The sequence below is a fragment of the Thunnus maccoyii genome, chromosome 22 (genome assembly GCF_910596095.1).
Source record: "Thunnus maccoyii chromosome 22, fThuMac1.1, whole genome shotgun sequence".
NCBI classification, from domain to species: Eukaryota; Metazoa; Chordata; class Actinopteri; order Scombriformes; family Scombridae; genus Thunnus; species Thunnus maccoyii.
Genome location: NC_056554.1, coordinates 19,516,874 through 19,539,916, shown reverse-complemented (window position 1 = coordinate 19,539,916; position 23,043 = coordinate 19,516,874). Strand labels below are relative to the sequence as shown.

Genomic DNA, 23,043 nt, shown 5'->3' with positions numbered 1-23,043 from the left:
TAAAAAAAAAAATGAATGACTGGAATGGTTTGTAAAAGATGCTCAGAGAAAAGATCAGGAAGAGTTTACTGTATATTTTGGAGGAGCGTTTGGTTCGTCTCGAAACCAGAGCTGCAGTTTTTGTCAGTGAGTTTGTTCAAGCGTCAAGTGAAGTTTTCAAAATGTGGTTAGAAAATGTCGACTGCCCCTGACTGTCCTCTGCTAGTCCTGTTTGATACTTTTCAATCAGTAGGCCCTTAATTGTTTTTTAAGTCGTCCTTGGGAACTGTTTGGAAAAGGGCAGGCACTTTCAAAAAATACTCGCTAGATGATTGGACGAACCATCTGTCAGTCATCGCTTATGACTGTCTTACCTTGCGAGGCAGCTGGATTTGCGAGATCCTCATAGGACGCTGATTGGTCTGAACCACCGGTGGTTTGGACACAAGCACATAACTTGAGAAAAAGGTCTGTCTGCAGTCTTGTAGACAACACGACACCCCCCAAACCCTTAACCAAGTGGGTTTGTCATGTAGTAAAGTGGGTGTGTCGTTTGGTAAAGTGGGTGTGTCGTGTTGATACGGCAAGTCCGCAGATAGACCTACTTGGAACTTGAAGCCTGTGATCTTGTGAATCCAGCTGCCTCACAATGTAAGGATAGTTTAAAAAGAAATAGTTGGACATTTGTGCAGCTAGGTTAGCTTAGCTTAGCTTAGCTTAGCTTAGCTTAGCACAAATACTGGAAACAGTGGGAAACAGCTAGCATGGCGCAGTCAGAAGATGACAAAATCCAGCTACCACCACCTCTAAAGCTCAATAATTAACACATTATATCCTGTTTTTTTAATGCGTGCAAAACCAACAAAAACATGTAAGAAGCGACACAGAGGCTAGCCAGTTAGCTAGTTTATTGTTTGTGTAAACTAAACAAACAAGATATAAAGTGCTAATTAGTGAGTTTTAGAGGTGCTAGTTGGCAGATTTTGTTACCTTTTGACAGAGCTAGGTTAGCTGTTTCTGCTTTTTTTCCAGTCTTTATGCTAAGCTAAGCTAAGCTAAGCTAACCAGTTGCTTACTGTAGCAAAAAATGCAACAAAATATCAAACTGTTCCTTTAAAACTTGATTAAACTAGTTTTTCGTAGTTTAAATCACCCAAAAAACAGAGATAAACACAGGAAACTCACATTTGTTATCCTCAGTTCCTGAAACATGAACTGTTTAAGACACTGAAGTGCAACAGCGGAGCAGATTTCTGTTATTCAGGTTAATTATCCAGCATCACACCCTTCCATTAACCTTTAAACAGCCACTATCTGCTCTCTGCTCTTCTCTGCCTTGACGTCCTGTGATTTTTTCCATCTCGCCAACAAAGTCTCCCAAGCTTTAACCGCCATCCTAAACCTCTGACAGGACAGAGTAGGAGCTCAGCGCTGCCTGTCTGAATAAATCAAGCTTAAAAAACACTGCAGCTCAACAAAAGATTTGGAAGAGGAAATGTGTATATTTTGGCTGTTGAATGTCGCTGAAGTTAAGTGAAAAAGCAGTTTATCTGGAAAAAAAAACACATATATCACTTTATCACACTTTATACTTTACTGGTTTCACTGGTTAACTCTTGATAAACTTGTTCTACAACAAATGTTTCACGCTTGTTCTCTTCAGATGGTTTTATTTTTAATACCAAACATCCCCGAACTTCAAACCAAGATGTCCACATATACTTGTCTTGTATATATTATGTGTATCTTGTACTATAACAGACATTTTCTCAACTGACTGGAAACTTACTGACTTGACAAGAGAGAGGAGGATGGACCAGTAAAGAGAGTTTATTCTTTCTGTTCATGTTTTCTTATGTAATTTTGATTTATCACCAAACCTTCTTTTGTGAATTTCATTACAAAAGCGTTTTTTGTTGGAGTTTTTTTTTTTTTTTTTGTAACTGCGAAAAAACTCATGTGAGGAAAAAGTACCATAAATAATAATAATAGTATTTTAAACTACCTTCACGTCTCCTGTTGTGATTTATGCTCTCCTGGGTGAACGGTCTCTTTATGCTGCTGCAGTTATTCCCTTCTGCGGGCGGGGGGGAGGCGGGAAACTGTTGTTTGAATGTGGCGGGACGGTAAAGTAAACACGACCGACAGATGACGAGTGAAGTGACTTAAAACTGGACTCATTGGGTAACGCTCTGCAGGAGACGGAGGTGAAGTTAGAGCTGGTGTCGTTAACGCTGACGTTGTGCAGGATGGGAGTTCTCTTCAAAATGTTTTAGTCGAGCTCATTAAAACATATTGATGTTCCTGCGGTGCGGCGACGGAGCTGCAGGAGGCCTGAGAGTCATTTAAAAAAAACCCAAACCATTAACTGAAAATCAATAAAACTGAAGTGGTTGATTGAGGATGTTTGAGGAGGTGCTACAGCAGGAAAAATGTATCTTTTTATTGGAAAAAGTGGAAGTTACAGTACTTTTTAATGTTTTATATTAGCTGAACTACAATTTACCTTGAACTGATCTACAAATATTTCATTTTGCTGCTTATTGAGCGCCAACACTAATCTGTTCTCTGTAATGGATGTAATTTTAGATGTAGCAAAGTGCGCCATGTCAGCAAAAACATTAGGTTAATTTAAAAGTACAAATACACAAAGCCAAGTACAACTAAAGTCAAGCCAGTTTAATTACTTCAGAAACTTGCCGTCCTGTAGACTAAAAAACACTGTTTGTCATTTGTATGGAAGCTCATTCCTGCCTGGAAAATAAATAGTTGGTGAGTGAAAATTTGTTAACACTTTCTATAACGCTCATGTCTATAATAAACATACTTATAATGTGTTATAATCTGCTTATAGCACTATAATTATAGATATAAGCACTCATAATGCTTTATAACAATAATCATAACACATAAAGCATTTTATTATGACTTATAAGCTCATAATATTTCATAATTGCTGGTCACTTACTGACATTTTTTAGCAAGGATCATAGTGTGTTATGTTTAGACTTGGTCCTCATATGTATGACCGGAAGTGAATGAGGAGCCTGTCAGCTGGGAGGACTGGTGATGACGTCAGCGGGTGACGGGGACAGTAGCGGTCGCTATTTGTTTATTTGTAGACGACTTCAGAGGTAAGACCACTGATTTTTGAGAAGTTCTACTAAAGTGAAATGTCCCTTTAAAGGTTGAGACTTAACACCAGTGCATTGTTTGCACTTGTTTTATTAATGAGTCACTTTTGAGGATCAAACGTTTACATAAAAGTTAAATATACAACTACAGGTAAAGTAGAAATTGCTAATATTTTATCTATAATTTGAGTGTTTATAGTGAGTTTTTTGGGGAAACTTTACATTAGTGAAACGTAAATGTCCATCATTCAGCTTTATTCATAACAGTCTGTTATGACCTGTTTAACCAATAAATTAATTTTATGTTTTGTGTTGTTCTTACATAGATTTAATGATATTTTTTTCATTTTACTTAAAGCAAACAACGACCAGTTGTAGTGACTTATATCTGCCTATAACTCAGGAGTCACATTACTTCACTGAAAACACCAAATGACCACTTACAGTAACTTAGTTTGTGCTAATTTAACTATAAATTTGTTCAGGTATACGCACCATTAACACACAATAAATGACACGGTAAGCGTTTTAAGGTGAGTCCTGCTTCATGACCTAATATTGACAAGACTTCACTGTGTCTAAATCTAGTTTTAAAACCTTCATTATTTCAGTTTTGTCTTTGTATGTTGCATAAATGATTGTGTTTAATCATATTATCATGCAGCAAATATAAAGACAGAAAGTATTCTGTTTATTCAACACTCATTGACGTGTTTTGGACAACAACAGAGGTCAACGACACAAAGAACTAAGATTTATCAGACATCAGATACACACAAAATACTTGTAAGTAGATCAATTTGTTTTTGGTTGGATTTAATGACAATAAGACTAATATTTAAATCGCCAGCCTCGTCCCAGCTTTGCTCTGCGACCTCTTTGCAGTTGCAGAGTGCAGAAATATGTGCTAGAATAGAGTATTTTTATTTTTATCAGTCTTACTTTTTCATTAGTTTTTTTTTCTTTTTTGGGGCGTGAATTGTCTTCCGTAATATATGAAGCCAGGAAAATATGATTAATTAATTATTGGGAGGAACTTAAGCCTTAACAAGAAACTGACTTTCTCAGAATCAAAGACATGATAAGCCTGTTTGAGAAATGTGTTTTTGTTTTATCACATCTCATCCTGAAGTCATTTCACATCCTCCTCCAGGGGAGGGAAGGAGCTGCATTATGTTATTTCAGATGATAATTTATGTGGATTTTTATAACCGAGTGGTACTTATAGAGCCGTTTTAGAGCTGGAGCCATTAATAAAAAGAGACAACAGTGTTTTAAGGTGCTCGGGTTTGGCCTCACAGAGACAGAGAGAGGTTGTAGTGGTGGTCTGTGGATATAATAAAGAAAACAGCTGTCGTAAAAGTGAAGAATCTGCGTTTTTTGGGGGGATTTTTTGAGGGGGGGGGGCGGGGGGGGGGGGAGCATTCTTCTGTCTGACCCAGATTGAAGAACAAGAGGACTGATGGGAATCACAAAACATGGGGGGGCTGAATGACTGCAAGGGGGCGAAGTGACCCACATGTAAGAACATGAGAAATAAAGTTAAACTAAGTGGGGAAGAAGAAGAATGAGTGGAAATCTAGGAGGAAATGAAGAAGAAACAGAAAGATTTAATGGCTTTAAGTGAACGCGTTAACATTCAGGAAAGACAGGAAGTGAGGAGAAACAGGCCCACTAAAACAAGAATCACCGTGGGAGGCAGGGTGGAGACGTGTTTATGTTGGGCTGCGAGAAGCTGAGAGACAGAGAGAAAAGAGGAAGATGAATGAGTGGGAGGTGTGTGCTGAGTCCAGCAAAGGCAGCATGGGAAGGAAGAGGGGGGGGGGGGGGGGGGGGGAAAGGGCGAAGAGGGAAAGAGGTTGCTGTGATTAATCAAACCTGCAGCCATTAACCGGGATCTTACAATACCATGCTGTCTCTATATATATACACACACACACACACACACCCACACACAGTAAACCTGGTAGCCTTCATTCATTTCCACGTGTGACCACAAGGTGTCGCCTGTCAGCTGTTTGTAGTGTCAATGTTATCCAAGGTGTGCAAACATGAAGATTTTGTATTTTTTAAGAGTGACAGTAAACATTCTAGAGAGTTAAATGCATAATTTGTAAACATAAACGGCCTGTAGAGTTTTTTAATTAATTGTGATACCTCATTATAATGTCAGTGAACAAATATAAAGATGGTTTTCAGTCTCTCTGACACCACAAACAAGTAAATAAAGTCCTCACTTCATTTTTTTGTTTGTAATTTAATTATTAAATCCAGTGTCCTGTTTTTTCATATTAATTTCTTCCACAAAAGGACACTGTACTGAGCAGATTGCCTATTGATTCATTTTTATTTATGCATTAATTGATTATATTTTCATTTTTAACTATAGTTGTTAGTTCCACTCACATTCACATTGCAAAAGTTGGTTTTAAAACCTTAAAAATGTTCTGTACTGACAAAAAAGAGACTAGAAATTACTTAAATTTTTACTGTTTCCACAAGAAAGACACTGCACTTGTCAGTCCTGTTGATTAACTTGACCAAATTTATTTAATTATTTATCCTTTTTTATATAGTTGATTGTTGATCTGCATTTTTTGCACATTGTAAAGCTGCAAGGAATGTTCTGGAGTGACAAAATATTGAGTCTTTACTTTAGAAAAATGTATTCACAGCTCACAGAGAAGATAATAGATCATTGTAGTAGTAATTTAGCTAAAGCTATTATAGTAAAGCTGAGTTAAAGTCATGGCAGAATTATTAAATATTATAATTATCCCTGTGTAAGGCTCTCAGTATTCAGGGGAACAGAGTTGTGTTCCTTTAATGCAACAGTTTACATTAAACAGGACAAATACTAATGTTACAATACATACAGTAGGTAGATAAGGTGCAGGCTTACATATAAAGATGTGCAACAGCGTATTAAATGCACTAAAATTAACTAATACATACATGAAATCATAAACATATACTTTTTTTTTTTTTAAATAGCAGCAAGTATGCTTAAACTACTGATATAGCACTTTACAAAGACATTTCAGACTCAGACTGTGTGACTCTGTCTAAAATATTAAAGAAATGTTTAAAGCATCTTTTTTGAATCAGTTTTTCCCCCAAACAGATGCTCCTGTGGCGCCACTGAGACATGCAAATGCTTCTGCTGCTAAACAACATCAGCTGTAACAATAACTTTATTTGTAAAGCATCTTTCATACAAGAAATGCAGCTCAAAGTGCTTCAAAACAAATAAATTACAAGTACTGAGTGTTTCACATGAAAAAATACATAAAATGAACATAAAAACATGTTAAAAACATTAATGTAACAAAAGATGGAAAATAAAACCCACTTAATTATACTGATAATACTGCAGTAGTGAGCAGCTTTTATGAATAATATGCACAAGTGAGGAAAAAGTGGAAAATATTGCTGCAGAATGTAGAAAATGTTTATAGTAAGAATATTGATGACCGATTAGTCGATCTGCTCCACTGACCCAGTTAGCTTTTAGCTCGACTGCTTTTCCTGCCGCACATATGCTACTGTCAAGAGCGCGGGAGTGACACCGGAAGTCGATAAATTTCTTCAAAATTGATGCACCATAATAACGCAGCAATAAATAGGAAATGCCACAGTGTTTCGATCAATATTGAAATTAAATCACTAAGAATTAAGCTTATTACTGCAGACAATCGATAGCATTTAAATTTTTGATTTTTGAACTTGTTTGACATCATGTCTACTGCACTTGTGTCTTGGGTTTTCTTCAGGAATAAATAAATAACGTTATATTTCTTCGAAGGGATGAGTTTTTGGATTTTTGTTTGGTACAAAACAGGAAATATCCCCCTTGTGATCCCTTATCTACTCAATCGGAGCAGGACTTTGTCCCAGATTAGCTTTGCCAACGGTCTAATAAGGCTGATTTATGGCAGGTCGCTCGACACTTTTGATGTCGCTCAACAGAAAAGAGTCGCGCGTTGTCATTATGCTTCATTCATGCTTCAGCGAAAGGTTTCGGTCGTCTCCATGGTAACCGTGGTAAACTATATCCTCCAGTTAGCTTGTTTAATTACATTATATATCATCTCGACGTTACAAGTTATCTAAAACTTACAGACCAAAATATCAACAAGGAAGTTCAGTCAAAACTACAGTGGTCTCCATGGCGACGTTAGTAACACTACCCAATCACACTGCGCGACAAAATATGACGGTGTCCGCGACATAACAAAATTCTCCACATGCGCGACATTTCTATCGAAAATACGTCATTTCTGTCGAGCGACACTTACCAAAAGTGTCGAGCGACCTACCATAAATCAGCCTTTAATGCGGCGGAAGTCGTATCTAACGTTAGCTAACTTGACGCTAGGCGTTTGCAGTTTAAGTGGCAAAACAACCCGTACTGCAGACAATTTTAAACAATTCATTATTTTGGGGTGTCTAAAGGAGACACTTTGCCTGTCATGGCTTCCTTTAGGACACCTCCTGCGTTGTAAAAAGGCCGCTTTTGGAGGACGGAGAATGACGCAGGATTTTCTCGAAGCGGGTCGCCGCGGAGCTTGAAGTTTACATTGGCTGCTGTTGACATAAGCAGCCTACAGTAGAGGAGACGACGGCGGGGCAAATCCGAGTCACAAGACTTCTTCACTGAGCCGGACGGCTGCTCTCATTCCTTACAGGTAACAATCAGGCCTTTTAGTTAACATTTTCTGTCTGTTTTTTATCAACAAAACTAAACGTAACCGCCGCCGCTTCAAGCGCCGCCGCCGCGGTAACGGTTAACGAAGTTAGCTCAACGGTCAGAATTCGTCAGTTTGTTTGACAGCTTAGTCGTCGTCACAAGAAAAGCTACCAGCTAAACGCTCGAGCTAGGCTAATAATCTGCTTTTTGTCTGCCGCAATATGTTTTCCACTGAGTTGTTTTTTTTCTCCCTCCTTTGCTGGCTGCAGCTCTAAACCACAGTGTTATAGGAAACAGAGAAGTGTAAAAAAAAAAAAAAAAAAAGAGCGGAAACGGTTGCGAAAAAACTTCTCTGTAACTGGAGATGTGCTGTCATTACTGACTGTGATGAGCCAGCAGCAGCAGCAGCAGTCGGATATTTCACAAACACGTCCCAGAAATAGTTGTATAAAATACAGTCAGGGGAGGGAGATAAAAGCAGACTGTCCATTGCAGTCATTTGCTTTCTTTCGGGTGTCATAAATGTCTAAGTTTTGGGCGAGCTTGTACAGAAAATATGCAGTCGGCAGCTTTGATGGTAAAGCGGATAACAATCTTCCACCTCCCGCTTTTTAAAACCCACCCAGACGCGGTTTTTTTTCTTCTTCTCATAAAGCGTTTCCACTCTGTTGTGTGTTGTGTGCAGGATCTGAAGGGATGGAAAACCCCGGATACCGTACCGGGAGCTTTGACGCCCTTCATCACCCCAGCGACGATGATGATGACGAGATGGTGGACATTGCAGGAGCCACACTCGACTTCTCCAGCACGGACGACGTCCCTCCTCTCAGCTCAGGTAACTGTTTAAAAGTCAAAGTCCGTTCACAGCTGGAGCGTATAATGGGGTCAAAAGAAGCTTTTGGAGTGTTTGCAGCTGTATAAATAAAAATATTCTTGTTCTTTCACAAGTTGAGAACAAAAATAGGCTTTTAGATCTTATAGAAATGTTTGCACCAGTGTGAAACTAACCTGTAACCCAGTTTGGATGTGTAGCAGTCATGAAATTAAATGAATTAAGCTAATTAAAGGTCTAATCTGGAGCATCCTGTGGGGGGGGTTTCATCATATCCCAGAGGTCTCATCTCGGTAGTCTAGCAGTGACAGATTTGTTTGCAGCAGTGCAGTATATCCTCTTATAAATTGTTGCATAACAGGATTAGATATGATATGTGTAAACAGTAACTTGTCCCCCTGTCTTATGTTGCCTATTTTAAATTCCACAGCGGTCATTCAGTAATGTCTGGATCGGTATTAAATTCAATTCCAAGTAGCGTTAGAGGTTTCCTGAAACATCCTGAAATCCACTTCCTGTAAAACCTGCAGACACTCTGTTAAGAATCTGTCTTTTTTTCTTTAAGCAAAAGTGGTTTCAGACTCTTTTAATTTGAAATTTTGCTGCTTTTCCTCATCTTGTATCATAGTAAACTGAATATCTGTGAGTTTTGGACATGTGGTCGGACACTATAAGACATTTGATGACATCAACTTAGGCTCTAGGAAACTATGATGGTCAGTTTTCACAGTTTTTTTTAATGTTTTACAGACTAAAAACAGTTGAAAACTGGAAGCTGTGGGACAGGAAGAGTTAACTCATTGATTTTTTTATTGACAGACATGGCAGAAATGTTGTTGTGTGTGACAGTATGTGAGAAGAGCTCATTTCCACAGTCCAGTGTGTGTGTGTCCTAAAAGGGCGCTGAAGTAGTTGCCTGCTGATAAGATATATCTGTAATCGCAGGGCACTGTGTGTTTGTGTGTGTGTTTGTGTGTGTGTTTGTGTGTGTGTGTGTGTGTCACATGCTCTGAGTAAGTCACGGTCCTACGTCTGAGCAATCAGTTACTCAGTTTTCTCTCTGTCTCCGTCTCCCAAACATGGAAACACGCTGTATCAACTTGATTTACTATATTTTGGTTCTCTGTGTATAATCAGCACATAAAAACAAGCATTAAAGTGAGTTATAGTGTTAACGGTGACTGTGGGAGTAACAGAGTGACTCCTGCTAATCTGCTGTGTCTGCTGCGACAGGGCTGCCCGGTTACTGATGACGTCATCCAACCACTCACTGACTTTTCCTCTAATACGACAAAGTCCTAATAGCAGGATATAACTGGCGGTGCTACTGCTCGCCAGTTATAAATGATGACTGCTCTGCTTATGTCATCATTACATGGTTGGAAGACCCCTGCAGTTCTTGAGTCAGCTCGTTAGAGCGGAGATCCTGCAGAAGCATCTAGTTAGAGTAAGCATGTCAACTACTGAGATAGAGGCTGTTTGCTCATTTGCTTTTTTGGCAGGAGAAAAGAGCTTTTAACCTTTTTTTTTTTTTTAAAGCCAGAAGCTGCTGGCAAGATTATTGCTGACTCATAAGTATTGATTAGCAAACTGTGCTGCGGATACTTTAGTTTCCCTCTGAGGGATTCAGACTCCTTTTACATGGTGGGAAGTTTTCCTGCAGGCGAGATTGAGGAAGAGCATATTAACCTAACAATAAATATTGTGACAAAGTTCATTCCTACAGCTGGAGATCTGAGCTGACTGATATCATCACCTTATTTGGATGTTTCTTCCTTCCCTGGTTTAAACAGAAAGATACGCTGTGACCAAACCCTGGAACAGAGCGTTCTTCTAATAGTTTCTCTGAGCATCCTGAACGTCTAAACAGGTACTTAAAGTACACAGCGGCTTCAGCTGTTACCAGTAACAGTGTAAAGATAATAAACACAGTAGTGCTTTCTCTGCACTAATGTAACTTGAAGACTCTTCCTGATTCCCTCCGCCGACAGCGACAAGACATTATAACCTATTACACCACATTAAAGGTAATTAAAGTGTCAGTTAAAGCAGAACAAAGTTTGTCAAAATAAAAGCATCACCTCTGACTTTTCAATTCAGTGCATTAAAAATCTGGAAAAAAAAGTATTTAGATTTCCTCGGGGGGTGAAAAAAAAAAAAAGCATTGTCAGACAGTTATATCACTGCCTGGTTACTACTGATGTCACGGTGACATCACAGACGTCATGTCCTCCACGCTGGTCGAAACAGAGAGACAAAACTGTGCCAACAGGAAGGAAGTCTGGAGACACTGAGAGATTTTCTCTGAATGGTTAAAGCTGCTGCTGCCGTTGGGGGTTGGAACCACGTGTTTCCTCTGTTTTCACACTGACAGCTACATATTTTTAAAATGACAGTGCGAGACGGCGCGAGATCATAAGCCAGAGTGTGTGCGTGTGTGTGTGTGTGTGTGTGCGAGTGATTCAGTTCGAGTAGAAGACGGAGAATCAGCAAAATTGCAGTCACAAGGTTTCCATCCGACTGTAATAGTTTGCTTCATGGTCTGATTGTATAATTGTGTGTCGGGCTCTGGGGAAATCAGGAGTTTTTGGTCGCGAGGCCGTCTTCGTTTCACCCTCTTCCTCCTCCTCCTCGTCCTCCTCATTAAAGTCAGGGATGACAGAGAAACTAAGCAGTGGGTTTTTATCTCTGACGGCAGATGTTGGTTCATGCTAAAAGCTTGAATATAACCCAAAAAATGTCGTATAAACAGCTTTCTGTAACAATGTCTCAGCTTGCATTTTACTTCCTGCCTTTTTAGCACTTTAACTCACACTCCTTCCTCTTTTTTTTTCCCTCTCGAGGGAGTGAAAAGTGATGTCGAGTTCCCTAAACTGCTCATTAGCGCGCACTCAAACTGGTTGCCAAGAGGGACTGGAAGCCGTTCTTAGTGCAGTGGTAATGGTTTAGCCTCGTGTAACCTGTTGCTGCTCAGGGACTCATTAGCCTGCCATGTTTAGAGAGGAGAGTTTAGGTTGCTGGTCCGAATACCGGCTTGTGATTAACCTTCTGTCAACAAGGAAGGTGTCTCTCGAGCAAGGCACTTTAACCTTCACCTGCCTCGCTAGCAGTGTATCTGCATGAATAAAGACTGACACCTGCTAGTCACAACATGACCACTCTTTTGACGTTTTCACTTTTCATTACTCGTAATTCAATCCATCCATTACTGCGTGTGTGTGTTTATTATGGGAGAGACCACCTCTTCCATGAAATCCCCTCCTCCTTAAAAGCAGTGAACATGTTCCTGCCTGTCTGTCTTTCTTTCTTTGCTCTCTGTGTTGTGTTTGTTTTTGTTTTTGAAGGGGTAAAAGCATGCAGACAAGGTGATAACAGAGCTCGATAACAGCAAAAATGCATTCAGACGAGACTTGGCGCTAACATTGTGCAGGTAGTGGCTTAACCTTGGAATTCCAACACAGCAAAACAAGCTTTTATTTACCTTAGTTTAATGATATTTATTATAAAGCTGCAACAATTACTCAATTAATCGTTTTTAGGTGGGAAAAAAAGCTAAAATCTGTGGTTCCAGCTTCTTAAATGTGCCTACTTTCAGTTTTTTTTTAGTCTTCTATGACAGTACATTGAATATTTCTCAGCTTTAAGAAACACTGATGAACATTTCTCACCATTTCCTGACATTTTATAAACCAAACAACCAATCAGTTAATCGGAAAATAACCAATAATGACAATAATCGTTAGCTGCAGCCGTCTTAGCTGGTTTTCTCCAGTGTTAATGTTCCTCCATCGCTTTAAAAAGCAGTTTGAAGCGGTCAAGTGTTGATGCTTGACACCACTTGACTCCCGTCTTTTGAAGTCATATATTATGAAGGAGTGAAAGCAGAGAGAGGAAGACGGCTGAAGAGCTGCAGCCTCCGTATCGAAACTTTACTCAGATATGTGAGGAGGATAGAGATTTATTTGAATTTTTATAGCTTTTATACTCTCAGAACATGCATCAGGAAGTTAAACTCAGCCTCCTCCGATCATGAGGAGGAGGAGGAGGAGGAAGAGGAGTCCCACAATTACCACATCAGGAAGAACATTTTTAGGATATTCAGAAAGGGAATTCCCTACCAAGATGATGAAGCAAAAAAAGCAAAGCAAAGACCACCCAGAACTTCCAAGTGTATGTTTTAAACCGACCGTGTTTAATGTAAAAACACCCGCAGATAATACTTTGAAGGGGGCAGAAGCCAAATGCACTCTGGGATTTGAAGTACATTTCCTTTTTAGGGTGCAGTTTATTTACTTTTCCTGCTTTTATGAGGTGCTTCTGATTTGCTTGCATTGCTCTTTCTTTTTTTATTTTTTATTACCAGGTATTGAATCTGTTGTAATTTGTTGGTTTCACCTTATCGTCTGCAGTAATGTTTTTACGGCCGCTTATATTGACATTACATCCTCTGGGTGCTGCTGTGCTAGGCGGTGTTTGTTCTTCGTCAGGCTGTCAACGCCCTCACTTTTATAATGATTGCCAGGGAGTGACTCACAGCTTTTTTTGGGGGGGGGGAATGGCAAGTCTGAATATGTGGAGCTCTTTTCTTTCTTCTTTTTTTTTTTTTTTAAATATCATGATGTTTACTTGACAAGGTTGCATGTGTCCGCCCTGCGAAACAGGAAAACGTGGGGAGGAAAGATGAAGAGAGAAAGGATGCGTGAATCCAGTGGAAGGGCAGCTGTTTCTGATGAATGTGTGATCAACAGATTTTTTTTTGGGAGCTTTTAAAAGAGACGCCCAACAAGCTGTAAAAGGAAGAATCTTACAACACACGCGTCTGCGAGGGGAAAGCGGGCAGACTAAAGGTCATCCAGGGACGTTTTGAAAGCCGTGAATTTTATAACAGCTGTCAATAAGTCACGGATTTGCCTCTGTAGTTGTAAAAAATTCCTATTTCATCCGTGTGAGGAATAAGGGATATTCAAACAGATGGAAGCTGGGAGCTACCCAGTACAAACACAGTCTTACTGGTAAACTCCCCAGATGCTCCACAGGCGTGTTAGAGGTTAAGTGCTCGTTAATTCGTAGCGACAGCTCGCCAGGACTCATACTGGCGAGCTGCAGCCGTGAGGTCACGCTGTAAACAGCTCACCTGACCTTTTTAAAAAAGGTGTGACTCAACCACTGGAAAGAAGCCTGGAGCACTGGTGATCGTTTTAATCCTGTCTTATACCTGTGAGCTTTTGTTTGAGATCAAATATAACACATGAGCCTTTTCTTACTGGTATTAATGGTCAGGTTGAGGTGAGACGTAGTTGATCCCAGTCTGGAGAAACCTTAATATTTTCACTGTGTCATGTAGAGTTGGGTTTAGTTTGAAAAGTTAAGATACAGGTGATAATAAGGACGCTTTAATTTGAAAAGTTTTAACCCATTTTAACCCAGTGCTGTACTTTACAGGTCCCTTAATTTTATACTCATTTCCTGGACATTTTTAGAGTCATTTGATGGCATTTAATGGTTCATTTTTAGGATATTTTATAGAGAAGGTGGTGCAACTTGGTACAAATTATAAGAAAAAAGTGTTAAGGTGGTTTAGTTGGTAAATACCCATTTATATAATTCATACTTAGTTGTTAATCTGCACAAATTCTTAATAATTTAGACTCTTAACAATATTTTCTTAAAAGTAGCTGCTGTATAACTGTTAATTCTTGAACATTACTTTGAAAGGTTATGTAATATAGTCGTATACAGGAAATGTTCTCATGACTCATGGCTGAGTTTTTAAGAAACAAAAGAATATGCTGATATGTATTTTTTTCTGTTTTTTCTTTGTGAAACGTCCTTAAAATTAACCGTCACATTAATTAGTATAAAATTAAAGGACCTGTAAAATAAAGCATCTGATCAAAACACATTAAAAATCTGACAGAATCTGACCAATCACTTGATGACGTCTGTCAGTACTTGATGCTTTTAGATGTTTAATCCTGTGCACACATTTCAGTCAGTACCCACAGAGTCCTGAGGTTCACTGCTCAGCCCAGGAGTCATAGTGAAAATATGTTGCTAAAACAGTTCTTAAAGCTGTTTTGAACTTTTATTTTTTCCTGGCTGCGGTGTGGTCTCCGTTCAACAAAACATCAATGGCGAGAAATCCTGACTTGTTAAAATTCCTCCTCGTTGCTTCCTTCCAGGTTTCTGTGAAGGCGCTCAGTGTAGTTTTCCAGCCGGACAGTTGCATCATATCCTCATATTAAAGCTTTTTCTTTCCAGCTCGTAGAGATTTTATCTTGTGACGTGAAAATTAATCAAATCAACTCGCAGACGCACATTCCGTCTTTATTCAATTTCCTCTGACCCAGTAAAAAAAAAATAATAATTTTTTAAAGACCTCAGCAAAGTAATGACGGTACACGATGTTAACATGTTCCAGAGATGCTTGTCTGCGGTCGCCAAGCGTCACAGGGGTCACATGTGCTGACGGTTCCCATGGCAACCAGACCAAGAGTTCAAGGTTCAAACCCTCTTTGGAGACTGTGTGTGTCTGTGACTGTCTTTCTGTCAGACATTTTTTTGGGTGTCTGTGTGTGTGTGTGTGTGTGTGTGTATGTGTGTGTGTGTGCGTGTGTGCGTGCAGATGATTCCGTAATAGAAAACATACTGTGTAAGTTTTGGCAGATGGCGACGTGGTCATATGACAAGGAGTGCGTGTTAAATTTTCCAGGAGTTTTTCTGTAAAGAATTAAGGAGGAGAGTGTGTTGATATTCTATGAAAATGTAAGATTATAGTCTGTTCTGTCCCCTCAGGATGCACTCACACACACACACACACACACACACACACACACACACACACACACACAACTCAGCGAGTGCTGAGCTCAGCATGACATCCCTTTGCTGGAAACAAGCAGTGTTGCTGCAGGGACTCTGTGTTGCTGACCCACTTTCTCAGAATTGCTAGCACCGGATCAGTTTGCACAGTGTATATCCAGGGTTTACCTTGCCTCTCTCTCTCTCTCTCTCTCTCTCTCTCTCTCTCTCTCTCTCTCTCTCTCTCTCTCTCTCTCTCTCTCTCTCTCTCTCTCTCTCTCTCTCTCTCTCTCTCTCTCTCTCTCTCTCTCTCTCTCTCTCTCTCTCTCTCTCTCTCTCTCTCTGGATGCAAGGATAAGCTTCAGCTCTCTGCACTGGAGAGTGTATAGAAAGTTGGATGGATGCTTATTAAAGGGAATAAGGATTTTTTTTATATATCGATGATTAACTCTGTGTTGTGCAAGCAGCTTACCACTTCCTATTTTTAAGTATTAAGCACAACTTCATAGCCTCTGGGCTTCACTGGTGTCATCCAAGGCCGCCTGCCAAAACATGTTGCTCTTAAAGCTGCACTGCGGGACTTTTGTTGTCTCCCCCTTCTGGCAGTGAGAGTAATTACGAAAACATTGTTGACACATGCTAACGTCATAGACTCCGCAGTAGCCTACTCCGTTGCTACTGTTGTGGATAAATTGTTTTGAGTGTCACGCAACCCCTGAGAAATAGCTCGTTTCACTGTCAGGATTTGATCCATTCGGTCTGATAACATTTGGAAAGTCTAGAAGAGCCGCACGATTCAGTTATTTTATGCACGTTCAAGTTAGCATAGGGCTAGACGGAGGTTAGCCTCTGGGTGCACTCTGTATACTGTGAAATACAGAGATTTTTATCTGGTGGTGACAGGCTCAATCAGCATTGTGTGAATTCATACAACAGACGTTCATTTATATGTAAAAGTTCCACACGTCAGGTTTAAAGGACGGGTTCAATTGTTCAAGTCTGTCTTAAAACAATAGTCAGGTGACCATATGAACATTGAAACAGATTTTGCTTGCTGTAATCATTCCTCTTGTTCATACTGACCGTTAGAAGATCTCCAAATGCACTTACAAATGTAAGTGATGGGACACAGAATCTCTTCGTTTTGAGCAAAAATGTATTAAAATCTTTGTGTCTTGTTGGACAGTGTTTTCCTGATCAGGTGCAGTAGGAAGGATTGTAACAAAAAGAGGGAATTTGGCACAAAAAAAGACAGTAACTTTGAAAGATATTGACTTGATTTGACTAATTTGGACGGTTGAAGCCTCATATTAGTTTCAAATAATCTTTGAAATACATTTTTGCACTGACAGAGGACTGTGGATTTTGTCCTCCATCACTTACATTGAAAGTTCATTATGAACAGATCTCTTGATGGCAGGAATAAACAGGAGAAATGATTCATTTGCAAATAGGTGAAGTTGTGCCACACCTGCCCCAGTTTACTATCTAAGATCAACTCAAAGAACCCAAGAATAGAAGATTTGACCATGTTTTTCATATTTCAAGTCAAACAACATCCTTCTTTATTTGCAGAAATGCCATTTGCACTGTACAACTTTTCTAATTATCCAAGAAATCAAAGCCATCAGACAAAAAGTAAGGAGTAAAATAATTGCCACAGTCCAGACCAAACCTTTAAATATGAACAGTCACCACAGAGAAAAGAATCTAATGACTGTGGCTTTGCTGTATCTACTTTAAATACAGAGTACTGTATATCTCACAGGAGTCTAGTCTTTTGTGTGACTGCCAGTAAGGTAACACAGTTCATATGAGGTCACAGCGGGGTTAGCGTCATTTTAAGTTCAGTCTGAGAATGTGAACTGTGTTTTCATCAAGGACCCAGACTGTTTACAGATCTTCATGTCACATAAAGTGAAGTTTAATTTGTTAAAACGTCATTCTGAAATATTATATCTCATTTTGACTCCGACCTTTTCAAATTTCCTCCTCTGCCCTTTTGCATAAGCCAGTCTTTATCAGCTTTTCAGTTTTTGATATGTAAAGGACTTATACCCTCAACCCCTGACCCTGTCACTAAGTGCAGCGTGTCACATATAAAGTAGAGACTCTTGTCCCGACAGACATCGTAGTCCCAAAGGATTCAAAATAGGGTCAAAGACCTAATAAACACACATGACCTCATTTGTACGCAGTGACCCGCCTCAGGGCCTATAAGGAACGGTTCCCACCAGCTCAGCAAATCATCATCTACTTCCCAGACAGATGAGCCAATCATTACTCATTTTCCAGAGCTTTCAGGCCAATGGGGGGAGTGCTCTGTTGGAGTTTACTTCCTAGAAGAGTTCAGAGGAGGGAAGAGATTTCCAGTTTGAGTTTGAACACTGACTGTGGATACTTCTTAGAGATGGGCTGGGAGTTCTGGAGTAAACAGCTGGATGAGGAGGAACTGGTGGAAGAAGATGGTGAGTTTGTGACCGGGGAAAGAGTTTTTAGGCGAGCTTCGATTGTCTTTGGTATGTTTTTGTTTGTTGGTTCGACTGATAAAATGTGCACTCTGCTCTCATGCGGCCATAAAAGAGGAGTTGTCATAGGTGAGATTAAAATACAGCTGTGACTCGTAGACGGCTGTCATCATCACTTGTTAGACCGCTGACACGGATCATGCTTGAGTAACAAGTATGTCTTCAACTCTGTGTTGTTGTTGTGTGGACACGCATGTTCCTCTATCTTCTTTCATGTGGGTTTAAATTGAGTAAAAATGGGTCAAGTTTTACAATCGAATGTGGCTTTATTATGTTTTTCCCTGATACCTTTAAACTTTAACACAGCACAGTTTAATCATTAAGACCGTTTACAACCCATCAGGCACTGAGTCATGTGGTTGATGTTTCTTTACTGCAGCTTGCATCAGTGATTTTTGTGGATACAGCTGTGTAAATCAATGTATTCGACACAGAGGTCACTAGCAACAGATTCAGGATGAATCCCAAACAGTCTTATCTGTGAGTGTGTGTCGATGTGTTTCCTAAGTCGTGCGTGTTTTGGGGGTACAAACGCCGTATTTGGTCTTGTCATTACAACTGAGGTCATATTCAGATCCGTACTACTTGTTTTTCTTTTGTTGTCTTTGCTTAATATTTCAGTTTATACAGAGCAGGGTATATTTATGTCTTTTAAGATGTTTTTAAGTGTGTGTGGTCACCAGTAATAGATTCAGGATGAATCCCAAACAGTCTTATCTGTGAGTTTGTGTCAATGTGTTTCCTAAGTCGTGCGTGTTTGGGGGTACAAACGCCGTTGTTGGTCTTGTCACTACAACTGAGGTCACACTCAGACCTGTACCACTTGTTTTTCTTGTGTTGTCTTTGCTTAATATTTTGGTTTATACAGAGCAGGCTATATTTATGCCTTTATAAGATGTCTTAAAGTGTGTTTGGTCTCCAGCAACAGATTCAGGACTAATCTCAAACAATCTTATCTGTGAGTGTGTGTCCATGTGTTTCCTACATCGTGCACGTTTGAGGTTACAGACGCCGTTTTTGGTCAACTGAGGTCAAATTCAGATCTTCACTATTTGTTTTTCTTGTGTTGTCTTTGCTTTATATTTCAGTTTAAATAGAGCAAGGGTATATTTTTGTCTTTTTAAGATGCCTTTAAGTGTGTTTGGGTTTTATGTGATTGCATTTCCTCAAGGCCTGACCGAGTCTTGTGTTTTGGCTACGGTGAATGAGGTGCGACGGTCAGTCACACTTTGTTGTGTTTTTAAATGTGGAAAATCCTCCATATATAGAAAAAGGACACACAAGGACTCACATGAGAGCGACGACTTAAGTCTTTTTCAGTACGCTCTGCATGAAATATCACATTATCATTCCTAATTCAGGAAAAAAAAAACAACTAGGGGGTTGTGCAAGCATATTTAAACCAGCTTTACATGAGAACCAGAAATCAGTTTGGGAGCAGGAGACATCATCTGGTGGTTTTACTCTATTAATTCTTACTTGTACTACTCTTATCCAAAGCTGGAAAACAGAGATAATCTAAGAAATCTAAAGTATGGCTGGTAAATGTTGTAAAAATCAGTCATATTCCTTCCATCTATTCTTCATACTCATTCCTGTACAGAGTCATGAGGAAGTAGTGCGCTGCAGTTTAACACCAGCACACATTACATTTATAACAAGTCTAAATCGATTAAGAAGGTGCGGGTAGATAACAGCGTTAATGTGCCAGCGGGGCAGGAAATAGTTCAGCTCCCCCTTTTAACTTTAAACCCTCGTGTCACATCGCTTTTCACTGTGTGTTTTCACAAAGACCTGGCTCTCATTACATTATAGACTTTATTACTATCAGCTGACTCTTAAGTTGTAACCCTCCACAGGACGAGGTGTTGCGTAAGTGAAGTTTTGTAACATAAAGCCTGAATGACTTAGCAGAGGAAATAAACATGTTTTGTCACCTCGACTCCCACCAGACGCTCTCAGTGAGTCAGTGTACCAACTTTCTCTGACGGTGCGGAGAGCTGATGTTCTGCTTACTCTGAATTCACACACAAAAAACCTTAAATCAACCTAACTTGCACAAAAAACATTAATGATTTATGCCAGATTTCTATCTTATTTGCGTCACATGTTTGTTTTTCCAGTCATCTGAAGGATTAAAAACAAAATACAGCACCAAGATAAAGTATTAAACGTTCACTTTTTATCATTTTAATCCATTTGTATCACATAAAGGTCGATGCTGCCGTTGTAAGAGTGTTTTTTCTTGTGTGTCGGTGTCTCGGTGACAAAGGCAGAGCTCGTCTTGTTTGTTCATCCAGGAAATTCTTGGAGGTAATTTCAACCTGTCTAACTTGTCCGCTCAAGTGTCTTAATCCTCCTTTCGTTTTTCATGCATAGCAACTTTCTCCACCCTCACTCTCATGTTGGAAATGCGGCAAGTGAAGATGATAAAAATGCATTTTGTAAAGATATGGATACTGGCTGTTTTGTAAATGTTATTGTCCTGCTGCAAACTTTCTCTCTATAATCATATTTCTCTCTGAAGTATGAGATGAAATATTTGGTAAAATGATTGATTTCTCCTCTCAGTTACTGCTGGGAGCAATGTCATTAAACTCCTGTCTCTCCTCACCGACAGGAAACACCCCCCCCGCCCCCCTGCCTTCACCATTATTTCCATTCATATCATGTCGTTCCATTAATACTCAAATGAAAACACATTTCATTTGGGCTCAGATGATCGTCTGACTCCCTGTAATGAACCGGTCTCCTCTCTATCTGCGCTCTGTTGTTTGTTCCTCGCGCCGAGCTTAAATCTAAACAGGCATGACTTCCTGTGTCGTTTCCTCTTTCCGCCGGGAGCTGTTTTTTGATTGGTCGCTGTTGTTTCGGTAATTGTTGCAGACTGCGGCTCAGACTCTGCCACGTACACAAGCTCTTTTGTTTTGGGCCACTTGAGAGAATGTGGCTGGACTTGATCCCATAGCTTTTATGTGCTTTTTTGCCAGGAACGCTCATCAATACCGTATTGTTTAGAATAGTTTTATCAGTATTACAACAGTATGTTACTATACACATTTTCTGTTGTGTCTTTTGTTCTCTTTTCTGCTCTCTATTATTGCTGCAACAATAGTTAGAAATAATAGTGAGGTTGCTGCTTTCTAAAGGCTGGTGAGCTCTGAAGCTGATTTTAAGATGTGATTTAGTCTTCTAGTCTTGAAGAAATGGTGATTTTTTGCTCATAATGACCTTTCCTACAATTGTGACAATTACAGCTGCAACTAATGATTACGTTCATTGTCGATTAATCTGCTGATTATTTTCCTGATTAATTGTTTTGTCCATAAAATGTCAGAAAATAGTGAGAAACGCCTGTTAAAATTGACAAATTGTCAAATATGACGTCTTTAAATGTCTAATCTTGTCTGACCAACAATCACAAACCCAAAGATATTTAGTTTACTGTCATGTATGACAAAGAAAAGCATTAAATTATCATATTTGAGCAGCTGAACCCAGCAAATATTTAGGATTTTTAATTTAAAAAACGACTGAAATGATGATTAAATTATCAAAACAGTTGCTGATTAATTTTCTGTTGATCGCTCAACTAACAATACCAGATATTAGACTAGATATTCACTTATTGGGAGTATGTGTTGAAATATGCTGACATTAGTTTATACTGGGCCTGTCTGGTACTGTTGTGGGTAAAGACCAGTACAACGTATGTGTGGGAAACACTGTCGGCGTGTGAAACCACACTGTGAGTGAAGAAATCACATCCAAGTCTTACTCAATTGTTCTTCAGATGCACAGCTATGCCTCTCTAAAACAATCTGCACTTTTAACCTTTTGTTCTGACCATAAAAAAATAAAAAAAACCAAACAAAACAAGTCCACCGTAAGTGATTTGAATAATGGAATTTAAGAAACAGCAAAAATGGTAGAGAACAAAAAACATGAAATGACAAGAAGAACAACACAAACACTTCTCTCTCTCTCTCTTTCCCTCTCTCTCCCTGTCCCTCCCTCCCCAGGAGGTTACGAGAAGTACAGCAGCAGCGGTGGCGCCGCCAGAGCAGCCGGTATGAACGGTGACGGACCCAGTAAGCTGGTGGACCCCCTGGAGGACCCACTTCCTGGAGTGGGCACCTACGAAGACTTCAACACTATCGACTGGGTCAGGGAGAAAAGCAAGGACCGGGACAGACACAGAGAGGTACGGAGAGAGACGTTGTGTGGTTTTATGAGGGACCTTATCTAGATCATAGATATTCAGTGCAAAGACCTGTTATGCTCGCTGACATACCTGGAATCAAGATAAAGAATCTCTTCTGGGCAATTAAAGGGATAATCAACACAATAAAAGTCTTTATACACAGATGTGGTAAGAAATATGGCAAGTTTGTTGTCATCATAACAAAAATAAGAACCGTGTGCAGTATAAACTCTGTTCATGCAGAGAGGGACATCTTGCTCTTAACACGCTGCTCAGCGTTTATATTTGTGGCTCCAGAGATTCTCACATGGAAAGTGGAGAATTGAGGTTATGAGGTTAGACTAGATAACGCTTCATGGATCCTACGGCTGGAAATTATAAGAAGAAGAAGCAGATCAAAGTAGAGAAAATAGCGACCTATTAAAACTAAGATTTTAAAAAAGTTGTGGACAGAAAACCTGAGATTAACGGACATATATGTCAAAGTGATTCCATAACGTGTTTGAGCAAAATAACAGTGACTTAAGTGAACTGATGCATATAGAAAAAAAAGCATGTAAGCGTTGTAATAACTTCCCGACGTCTCTCCGTCCTTCCAGATCACCAATAAGAGCAAACAGTCGACCGTGGCTCTGCTGCTCAGCATCAGCGATGCGTTCTCTGGATGGCTGCTCATGCTGCTGGTGGGACTCATGTCAGGTACGCACACACCTGTAAACATATAGACCGTCTAGTCTGGGTAAATATTTGTTCCTGGATGACTGGAACGTGTGAGACAAACACACACATGTAGTTTGATCATGTTTGAGTGTAAAGCTTTCTGAAATACTGCAACACACCACTGCTGAGGTTTTTTTAAGGGAAATATTTGAATA

The 23,043-nt window shown here is 39.6% G+C and overlaps 1 protein-coding gene across 1 annotated transcript in view; it reads left to right on the top strand.

The window, feature by feature from the left end:
• The first annotated feature begins 8,149 nt into the window (after nt 1-8,149).
• Nucleotides 8,150-23,043, top strand: part of clcn5b (chloride channel, voltage-sensitive 5b) — a 30,286-nt gene continuing 15,392 nt past the window's right edge. Inside the window, exons 1-4 of the mRNA XM_042401087.1 lie at nt 8,150-8,380; nt 8,489-8,638; nt 21,987-22,168; nt 22,768-22,867. Of these exons, the coding sequence (XP_042257021.1) occupies nt 8,326-8,380; nt 8,489-8,638; nt 21,987-22,168; nt 22,768-22,867 (487 nt within the window). The 5' untranslated portion in view covers nt 8,150-8,325. The remainder of the gene's footprint in view (nt 8,381-8,488; nt 8,639-21,986; nt 22,169-22,767; nt 22,868-23,043) is intronic.